This window comes from Schistocerca nitens, chromosome 5 (genome assembly GCF_023898315.1).
Source record: "Schistocerca nitens isolate TAMUIC-IGC-003100 chromosome 5, iqSchNite1.1, whole genome shotgun sequence".
In the NCBI taxonomy this organism is placed as follows: Eukaryota; Metazoa; Arthropoda; class Insecta; order Orthoptera; family Acrididae; genus Schistocerca; species Schistocerca nitens.
In genome coordinates this window covers 493,723,826-493,735,071 of record NC_064618.1, presented here as the reverse complement: position 1 = coordinate 493,735,071, position 11,246 = coordinate 493,723,826, and the positions used below count along the sequence as shown (strand labels likewise).

Genomic DNA, 11,246 nt, shown 5'->3' with positions numbered 1-11,246 from the left:
GGGGTCATTCACGCATAGTGGTAAGTATTGTTAATTAGCAATGAAGACTGATGATGATTGGAAATCCATCTCCCCCACTTTCCTTTGATATCCAAGGACAAAAGCTACAAGTTTTAATCTGAGTAACAGTGGGAGATTCATTCAAGAAACAATTGTAAGGGTTTTGGATTAACAGTCCTCTGTCATATCCCTTTTCCCAAAGGTGCTTGTCAGCAAGACATGTAGGATTGTGCATGTCTGTTCAATGATAGAGGAAAGATACAGGCTGGCTTAAGCTTTGATTTCTGATGCATATCTGTGTAGTGATAAAAATTATCATCCTCAGAAAGCAAGGGCGTAGCTCTGTGTTCATCTTCTAACTTTAATATGAAGGTTATTCGGAAAGTAAGGAACGATCGGTCGCGAAATGGAAACCACAGCGAAAATCCGATGAAGTTTTGCACGGGTGTGTTGGGCAGCGTGTCTAGTACGCCTGTCGATCGCATTACGTCGTTCTTTTTAGTTCTGATCACACACGGAGCACATAAAGATACCTACAACAATAGCGTCTCCCGCCAAGTATGAGGGTTTGGTGAGAAATTTCGTCTGAAGCTATGCAGTCAACATTACGTAACTGTTGTGCGGTTTCTTCTTCAAGACAATTCTCAGACGCATTCAGCAGGGGCAATGAAGATGCTCCTGCATTTTCAATTGGAAATGTTTGATTACCCACAATACAGACCGTAATTGTCTCCCTTTGAGTTTCCTCTCTGATCACATGAATCACTGGCTGTGAAGACAACATTTTGGCACAGACAACGAGCTGTAGGCCTGCAGAAAGCACTGGCAGCTGCCTTCTATAACGAGTGTATTGGAAAGCTGGTACAATGCTATGACAGATGTCTAAGTCGGATCTGCGACTATGGAGATAAGTAGCTGTAAGTTGTAGCTAACTGTTGCAAATAAAACAGTTTTGATTTTCATTGTGGTTTGCATTTCGTGACCTATTGTTCCTTACTTTCTGAATAGCCCTCGTATCACCAGTGTGTGTGTGTGTGTGTGTGTGTTACGAAACGTGTGTATAGTGACTGATAGTGAGATATGAGTGAACAGTGTGGCATTACATTATTTAATAAGTTAATAAGTTATTTGTAAAAAAAGTATTGTATACCAGGAGTAAATCTAATGATTGTCTCTAACTAGAAGTCTGTAAATGTATGTGTATACGAATTAGCTTATTTTAAATTGATCTAAACTTGTAAATACTTAGACGTGTCCTATATCCTTGTAAAAAGATCTTCGGATGAATAAAGCTACTACTACTACTACTACTATATTGGGAAGTTTCTGATTCATACATTTGTTTACACAATGTTTCGCAAATCTCATCATGAAGAAGAGTCTTCAGATATGTGGAAGTAGTTAAGTTCTCATTAACTGAGAAATCCATGTTGCAAATTACTGGGAGATACGTGAAAATGTACAAATGGATTAGGATAGAAACAGCTTCTGCTGGCTACTTCTGCCAAAAATAATACAAATGACGAATTATTACCAATTATTTTACTCTGCTCCTGGATAAAGACAGTGTGTAGGTGTTTCCATGTATTAAGTCCATTAACCAAACACATTTATATTGCTCCTGTATTTCTTTTAATGCCACATACCCAAATTCAATTAGATCGTAATCTGGGCTTTATGCACTTCATAGTCTTCACGAAAGAACTTCATTCATCCATATACCATACATTTGCTCTCCTACATGCCTCAACTACTTTCATGTCCATTTCATTAAAGTAGTAATTAAATCTATTCTTCCAGTCTACTTCCTAATCCATTTGTATGTTTTCATATATCTCCTAGTAATTTGCAACATGCATCTCTCCATATTTTGGCTGCCAGTATTCACATTAGTTGTCCGTGTCTATCTCTGTTTCCTGTTCATCTATCCGTTTTCTTCAACTGTCCCGAATACAAAAACCTGTCAGAAATTTCTATAACTTCATTGTTAGGAGGACTATTTTCTTTTTTCTGTATTTGCTGTATGATGAGTCAAAGTTAAAGCTGTTCTAAACCCAAAAGTTGGTTTGAACACCACAATATACTAGGCATGTTCATATTGTATGTATTAATACTCGTGTTTGGGTTTCATATGATCGATGTTTTCGGAATCCATGCTGGTTGGCATTAAGAAGGTCATTCTGTTCAAGGTACCTTATTATGTGCGAGCTCAGAATATGTTCTAAGATTCTACAACGAATCAACATCAAGGATACTGGACAGTAGTTTTGTGGATCACTTTTACTACCTTTCTTGTAGATGGATGTGACCTGAGCTTCTTTCCGAGAACTGGGCATGGTTTTTTTGTTTGAGGGATCTACAGTAGATTATAGTCCGAAGAGGGGCTAATTCAACTGCAAATTCAGTATAGAATCTGACAGGGATTCCATTGGGCTCTGGAGCTTTGTTCAGTTTTAACAATTTCAGCTGTTTTCAACACCACTGTCACTAATACTTATTTCATTCATCTTTTCAGTGAGCCGAGGATTAAATTGGAGCAATTCTCTTGGATTTTCATTTGTAAAAGAACATTTGAAAATGAAGTTAAGCATTTCAGCTTTTGCTTTGCTACCCTCAATTTCAGTTCCTGTCTCTTTTGTTAGGGACTGGACACTAACTATGGTGCCACTAACAGTCTTTACATACAACCAGAATTTCGTCAGGTTTGTGAAAGATCATTTGACAATATTCTGCTATGGTAGTCATTGAAGGCTTCACACGTTGTTCTCTTGACAGCCAAACACGTTTCATTCAGCATCTCTCTATCTATAGCCCTATACTTTATTTTACACTGATTATGCAGTAATTCTTGTTCCTTTAGAAATTTCTATGCAGTGACTGTATACCATAGATGTTCCCTTCCATTATGATCTGTTCTACTGAGTACATATCTATCCAGTGCCCGGTCAGCTGTTCGTTTAAATTGAGCCGTGGTTCTTCTACATGCTCATCCTTTGTGTTGAAATTTCAGGTTCCTCACTGAGATGTGATACTACTAGTTCACTGAACATATATATCTTTCTGCTCGTTTTAGTTGTCCTGTGTACTTTGGTAATCATTATTGCCACAACCGCATCATGGTCACTGATAACAGTTTCAATATAGACATTATCAGAGGTGAGGTCTATTTGTTGTCATTAGATCCAATGTATTTCCATCATGAGTGGGGTTCCTAACTAACTGTTAGAGGTAGTTTTCAGAGAAGGCATTTAGTAATATTCCATAGGATGTCTTTTCATACCCATCACTAGCAAAATTGTAATTTTCCCAATTTATAGTTGGATGATTAAAGTCTCCACCAGTGATAACTGTGTGGTTGGGGGGCATATGTACAAGCAAGCTGAGGTTTCCTTTTAAGTTTTCGGTTACATCAGGAGATGAGACTGGTGGGCGATAGAAGGATCCAGTTACCATGTTATGCTCACCCTTAATACTGAGTCTTGCCAAAACAGACACACATGTAACTTCAATTTCTGTTTCAGTGGATTTGAGATTCTTGTCTACTGCGATAAATACACCACTTCCATTTCCCATTTCTCGCAGTTCTGATGAAACTGAAAGGAAGTGGCAGGATTAATGCGTATATTCTTCAATATGCTACCTTAAGTTTAATCAGTGCCTTGTCTCTCAAGGGCAGTTTGTACACATTCTTTAAAATTGAGTCAGTTGCTTCCCCAGCCTCTAAGGAGTCTGAGAAAAGTGGTAATTCGTGTTTTCGTTCACAACTTAAAAATGGTCTGTTGCATCATATACATTTCTAAAATCAGTTTTTTACATTGCTTTATTAAAATCTAATCTGTTTTTCAAATTGGAAGATGACAATTTAAGTGAATGTCTTGAATATTACAAAGAGGAACAATTCTTTTTCTCTCTCTTGATTCATCATGGATATGGGACAGCGGTCGATCAGATATTTACCAAAGAAAAATCACCAAACAGTCATGTGTTTTCAGAAGTCGTTATTTTTATTTACACAACCAGCTTTGGTGTCTCATTAATGCCATTTTCAGGCCCCTATGCAGTTGTGTAGAGAATCAGATACACTGATGCATGCCTAACTGGAGCCCTCAATACCTGGATTCTGTGAGTTTTTTGTGTAGTGTGTAATTTGAAGACATGACAACTCATGAAGGTCTCCTAGATAGTGAATGCATCATTGTGTGGTGGTATAACTTCAATTCACAGTTCATGATTGGTCGATTTTTCTTCAAGGAACTCAGACCCCAAGGGCCAAAAACATCCAGTACGAGTTTTTGTCAAGTCTTTGAAGTATGCAACCCACAAAAAATTCATGGAATCCAGGTATTGATGGCTCCGGTTATGCATGCATCTGATTCTGTATACATGGTGGGCATAGGGGCGTGAAGATAACATATAATGAGGTGCCGAAACTGTTCATGTAAATAAAATAACAACTTCTGAAAACCAACGGCTGTTTGGTGATTTTTCTTTGGTAAATATTTTGTTTTGTTTTGTCTGTGTTCCTTTTATTCTGAAGTACAATAATTGCAACATTGTTCCATATTTGGGACTTTGTCTTCCTCCATAGACTTCCCATAAACAGTTTTCCAACTTCCTTTTGTATTAACTCCCCCCCCCCCCCCCCCCCAGTTTTTTATTTATTTATTTTTTAAGGACGCCTTGTCCCAGTAACATTACTTTCTTCATACTCCAACTGACTTTACACAATTCATATGGTTAATGGTACTTGTATTTCATTCCTTCTTACCAAATTTTTGTTGTGTCTTGTCACAGCCTCTCAAAGACATATCGGAATGGTTTTGCTTGAGTCAGCATATTCTGACATATTCCTGTTATCATGTACTTTAAACTTTTACATCTACATCTACGTGATTACTCTGCTATTCACAATAAAGTGCCTGGCAGAGGGTTCAGTGAACCACCTTCAAGCTAACTTTTTCTGTGCGAGCCCTGATTTCTCTTATTTTATCATGATGATCATTTCTCCCTATGTAGATGGGTGCCAACATAATGTTTTCGCAATCAGAGGAGAAAACTGGTGATTGAAATTTCATGAGAAGATCCCGTCGCAACGAAAAACGCTTTTGTTGTAATGATTGCCACTCCAATTCACGTGTCATGTCTGTGACACTATCTCCCCTATTTCGCAATAATACAAAACGAGCTGCCCTTCTTTGTACTTTCTCGATGTCATCCGTCAGTCCCACCTGATGCGAATCCCACACCGCACAGCAATACTCCAGAATAGGGCGGACATGTGTGGTGTAAGCAGTCTCTTTAGTAGACCTGTTGCACCTTCTAAGTGTTCTGCCAATGAATCGCAGTCTTTGGTTTGCTCTACCCACAATATTATCTATGTGATTGTTCCAATTACGGTTATTTGTAATTATAATCCCTAAGTATTTAGCTGAATTTACAGTCTTCAGATTTGTGTGACTTATCGCGTACTCAAAATTTAGCTGATTTCTTTTAGTATTCATGTGAATAACTTCACACTTTTCCTTATTCAGGGTCAATTGCCACTTTTCGCACCATACAGATATCTTATCTAAATCATTTTTCAAGTCGTTTTGATCATCTGATGACTTTACAAGACGGTAAATGACAGCATCATCTGCAAACACTCTAAGACGGCTACTCAAATTGTCTCCTATGTCGTTAATATAGATCAGGAACAATAGAGGACCTATAACATTTCCTTGGGGAATGCCGGATATTACTTCTGTTTTACTCGATGACTTTCCATCGATTACTAGGAACTGTGACCTTTCTGACAGGAAATCACAGTCGCACAACTGAGGTGATACTCCGTAGGCACGCTGTTTGGTTAGAAGATGCTTGTGAGGAACAGTGTCGAAAGCCTTCTGGAAATCTAGAAATATGGAATCAAGTAGACATCCCCCGTCAATAGCACTTATTACTTCATGAATATAAAGGTCTAGTTGTGTTTCACAAGAACGATATTTTCTGAATCCGTGCTTACTATGTGTCAATAAATCGTGTTCTTCGAGGTACTTCATAATGTTTGAATACAGTATATGTTCCAAAACCCTACTGCAAATCGACATTAGTGATATAGGCGTGTAATTCAACGGAGCCAGAAATCACTTGGATTCAAATCTGGTGACCTTGGTGGCCACATAGTTTGGAACAATCGGCTAATGATTTGGTTTTCTTCAAATGTGTTACGTTGCATAAGTAACAGAAAGACCTGATGAGCAACATGAGGTGGAGCTCCATCATGCATCAACACAGTTGAGTCCAAAGGACCTTTCTCTTGTAGAGCAAGGATCACATGTTGGCGAAGCAGATTGCAGTAATGTGTGCTGTTCACATTGCATGTCCTTGAATCTTGGGATCTGAGTTCCTGAAAGAAAATTGAAACAATCATGGACTGTGCCTAGAAGTCACACCACACAGCAGTGTGTTCACCCTGCAGGGGAACTTCGTGAATGTTTCTTGGCTGTGATGATTCCCAGATGTAGTTGTTGTGAGTGTTCACTGCCTCATTGAGCATAAAGTGTGTATCATCACTCCACGAGATGTTCCAAGGCCACATGTCGTCAACCTCAGCCCTTTCAAGACACATAAGAGCAACTCGAATTTGTGAGTCAATGAGTAATGTGAAGTTTGTATGGGTACCATTTCACAATTTTTAGCAGCACATTTCAAATGGTGGTATATAGAATGTTTAGCTATTGTGACGTAGCTAATGCATACTTGAAGTTCACAAATTGAGTTCAGCATTCCCAGCCATGGCAACGTAAACCTTTTCAACAATTTGCGGCACAATTGTCCATCAGCCTCTCCCAGGAGCAATTCCCATATCACCAGCTAATTTGAACGTCCAAATCAAAATATTTCTGTATTCCTTTAATACAGCAATGCTACCAAATAGCAGCAGCATTATTGCTGTTGTTTTGATAAAAGAGCTGTGCAAGAAAAGCTCTACTCACTCTGTCCAGACCTGTGTTGACTGTCTGGAACTGTAATGCTTACTAACGTTTGTGTTTGAACCGTATATTGCCGTGTCACTATGGTTAAAGTATACCAAGAAAGGCAAAATAGTGCTATGACAGGGGTGAGCAAGGGCTGTGGAGATGTGTATAGGAGAATAGACGCTAACTGTTGAGCCACTGACTGCCCAGATGAACCAAGAGGCAACCAACAGTTGTGTGCTCAATTTGAGACCATTCAGTGAATTTTGCTGTGAATGGGCCTCACATTAGGCCCCTTGTTCATGCACCCATGTTGACTGCTGTTCATTGGCAACATAGGCTGGAGTTTATATGCCAATAAACCAACTGGACGTTCACTAAGTGGCAACAGGTGGCCTTTTAAGATGAATTACATTTTATGCTGTTGGCGTATATGATGTGAAACGTCTGATAGCAAACAGCCTGCAACAATCATCAGAAGGGTCCAGGCCATAGGGGCTTTCCCTGGGTCATCACATCATCCTGGAAAGCACAGTGGATGAACACAAGTATGCAACTGTCCTTGGGGACCACGTCCATCCCTACATGGTGTTTCTTTTTTCTTGGCATGATGGCTCCTACCAGCAGAGTACTGAATGAGTCACACAGCTAGCAGCGCATGTGCGTGGTTTGAAGAGCACCAGTACGAGTTTACCGAACACCCCTGGCCTCCAAACTGCCTGAATTTAAACCCAATGGAGAATCTGTGAGGCAACATTGATCGGGCTGTCTCACCATGCATCCTCAGCTGAGAAACATACTGGCACTGGAGTCAGCATGCCTCCACATCCTTTGTGCATGTCTCAAAGTGATCCGCGCTGCAAAAGATGGTTATTCAGGTTTTTGACTTGTCACTTTGATGTGACTGGATACCGTACATTGTTGTTTTCAGTAAACTGTATGAAAGTAAGATTTCTGTCATTTGTGGTACAATGTAACTGAAGTCTCCCACTGAAGAGTTGTTCTTAAATTTTTCATATTTTTACAATTCCCTTAGCTGTTAGTAGAGCTCTTCTACCTCCTCACAAGAACGTGAGTGTTTTAGTGCATGAATTTGAATTATTTCCATGGAATATCTTTTTGTTTGTTTTTAAAACAAGAATTGCTGCTCTTTCTGATATTCCTTCAGTATGTGTGATAGTATTTTTAATTTTGTTGTTAACCGCAAAGCCTACACCTGAATTTACCACATACTCTGGTCTTCTGTAATAAAATAAGTGTGCTGATCGTAATTGTATGTGATTGTCATTTTCCCCCACACTTCTTATAATTCTGCAATATCCGTTTTACCGTTGTTAAAGTGTTCTTCCAGTTGCATTAACATAACTTTCTTTCAATTGCATTAACATAACTTTCTTCCAATTGCATTAACATAACTTTGGTTCCTAAAGTACTGCAAGTCCTCAAAAACAAGTGATAGAAGCTATTGGTTTAAAAAATAACATCTGCAGGCACAGGAGTAGCTGGACGTGCACCATGTCCCGAAATCATTTCCTGAGCACTGCCAGACCATTACTCCTAATATGACTTCATGTAGACTGAAACACCAACATCTCAGGAACTCCCACGTATCAGTAGAGCTTCTGACAGCCCTATCCCTGTATACTCAGTTAACAGCACCTGAACAGTTCAGTGAGAAATATGAACTGCTTAACATCAGCTGAGCTTTGCTTACAACAGTCTCAGTCCAGAACTGAATGGTTTTGAATTTCATAGCCTTTGATCATGCTAGTATCATGCCAGTAGAGTTCTCATGTCTCCGCTTAGACATTGTTAGTCTTAAATTCAAAAGGTAAGCAAATGTTGTCTCAGCACTCCGTCTCCTTTGTGAATTGGTGAGCAGCATATCCATACTTGTGCCGCTTACAGTAACAGATGAAGAGAGTTACAGTATGGATAACAGCTGCAGGATGTGAATACCTGGTTTGGATATTGTGATCTAACCTGGTTGTTTAACTTAATCCTCATTAAGATATTATTATCACCTTTTGCAGCTGAAAATTTCACATGCGAAAATAGATCTTTATACCCCTAATCCAAATGAAGTACGGTGGCATTATATCTCTGTGTCAGTGTTAACTTCAGCCAAAGTTTAAGTTAGTGTGGACAGTAAAACTATACAGACTGTATATACTAATATTGTGTAAGTTTTATCAGAGAGAATAGTATTCAGAATAAAATATTTTAAATTCTCTACAGTAATTTTTATTTATATGTTTTATACATATTATTCCAACATTATTGTATTGACAAAAAAAGAATCTTGAGTTTTGCATATATTTGTTGTTTGGAATTACAACTCAGAAACCAATGGAAATATTAGAGAAATCCATTGATTTAATGAAATAGGTTTATTTGGGTAGAGGTCCTACAAAGTATACAACAAAGTATACATTGTTGCCCATCCGTAAGAGTTCAGAATTTAGCAAGGAATTATGTTTTAAGTTAGACTTATTTGTAAATGAATATCACTTTAAGTAAGCCAGAATTTTGGAAGGAATCATTTTTTAAGTTATTAATGTAGGATTTATTTGCAAATGAATATCAGTTTAAGTGAGCCAAAATTTTATCTTCTTCACAGGTGTCAAAATGTCTCCAGTTGATATTGCAAAAAAGATTGTGGATAATGTGCCAAAGAATGATTTAATCAAGGAAATGAGTGTAGCTGGTGCAGGCTTCATTAATATATCACTGTGTCCTGAATTTGGACAGAAGGCTTTGACTGACCTGTTGAAGAATGGAGTAAAACCACCACCAATTGAAAAGAAGCTGAGAGTAGTTGTTGACTTTTCTGCTCCTAATATTGCAAAGGAAATGCATGTCGGGCATTTGCGGTATGTTTTCATTTTTAAGCAAACTACCAATGTAAATTTTAGAATAATGTTGCCTGAAAATGATTCATACACTTAATTTCTTCATTGTTTGCCAATAAGTTGATATTTCTTGTACAAATTGAAATGCTATGTAAACATGCGGATCTGGTATGGAAGAGAAGAATGAATGCTTTACTGAGGAAGTATGTAACATTAGTTACTCTGGTTCATATCACTTGAGTGGGCATCAGTGGACAGCCTGCTGTTGCATGGTAAAATTGAAATGATGTAGGAAATATTGTTACGATTATTATTGTTCGTGGGTTTACAATGTATCTGTATTTTTTGGTAACCCAAGATTACAATCAAATTTGATTTTCATTGTCCATTCATATTGGTAGTAATAGTTTGTTATGAAGCCTACACAAAATGCAAGTTTGTGCATTATTCTCTCAAGGCTTAAGAAAAGGGTCATTGTGTCATTAGGGTAGTGAGTGGCTGGAAATTCAGAACAAGTTATGCCAAGCCAATTTCAGGTCCTTAACAGACTTGTCTGCAGAGACACTTCACTACAAAGCAATCGTGTTAACAAGAGTGAAAGAAGAGCTATCTATGTCTTGTAACTCACAGCCATATGCTTCAGATGCCCTCTGTTTGAGGTAACAATAAGATGAGTGGCGAGAAGATTCTAAGGTTTAGTGTGTATTAAGGGTGGTTACTTTATTCTTCTTAGTAATTAAACAACCAGTCACATTTGGATGCATAGTTGTTTCACAATTTTTACAGTCACTATTTTACTCCTTATTTAAAATTTAGCAAAGGCTCAGGTTTTTATGGATACTTTTTAAGGTCTTTTTACAGTACTGTATTCCTCAAAAGTGAGATTTTATGTGTTATGAAAGGTATTTTAATCCTCAGTGAAAGCAGCATAGGAAATATGGTACCCTGAACTGTAACTCTTAATTCTTGTCCACTGTGCCACTCAGCAGTTCAGGCTGCCAGATTGAACTCCCTGCAGTAGCCATGACACAGTATGTCGTCATCAACATAGCACAGTTTCAAGTGGGAGTTTCTCAGTAGCTCAACTTTTTGCCACTTAACACACCAGTGATGGCTTAACCAGTTTTCTTTGCAATCTGAGGATGTTGTAGTTCAAAATAATTGAAGTTGACAAAATGGCACACTGCCTGTGAGTGTGGGCCACAACAGATGAGGCAGAACAGTTGACAGAGACAAGTGCACCTGTTTCAGTGCTTCTGCATCAAGTGAATGCTTTGGTGAAGCTGGACTGTCTTTACTGCCATGTGAGCAAGATGGTCATTCTGTGCAGTAGTCACATTAAGTGCTCCAGTACACTCAATCCTGCATATGACTCTTCTACCCATTGATTCCACAAGTACCTCATGCCCTGTATGATCTGAAATGCTGTTCTGTG

The 11,246-nt window shown here is 38.4% G+C and overlaps 1 protein-coding gene across 3 annotated transcripts in view; it reads left to right on the top strand.

Moving 5' to 3' along the window:
• LOC126260054 (arginine--tRNA ligase, cytoplasmic) overlaps window positions 1-11,246 on the top strand; it is a 138,540-nt gene that overhangs the window by 32,805 nt on the left and 94,489 nt on the right. For all 3 annotated transcript variants that reach the window (XM_049957243.1, XM_049957244.1, XM_049957246.1), the window contains one exon: window positions 9,580-9,832. In XM_049957243.1, the coding sequence (XP_049813200.1) occupies window positions 9,580-9,832 (253 nt within the window). The remainder of the gene's footprint in view (window positions 1-9,579; window positions 9,833-11,246) is intronic.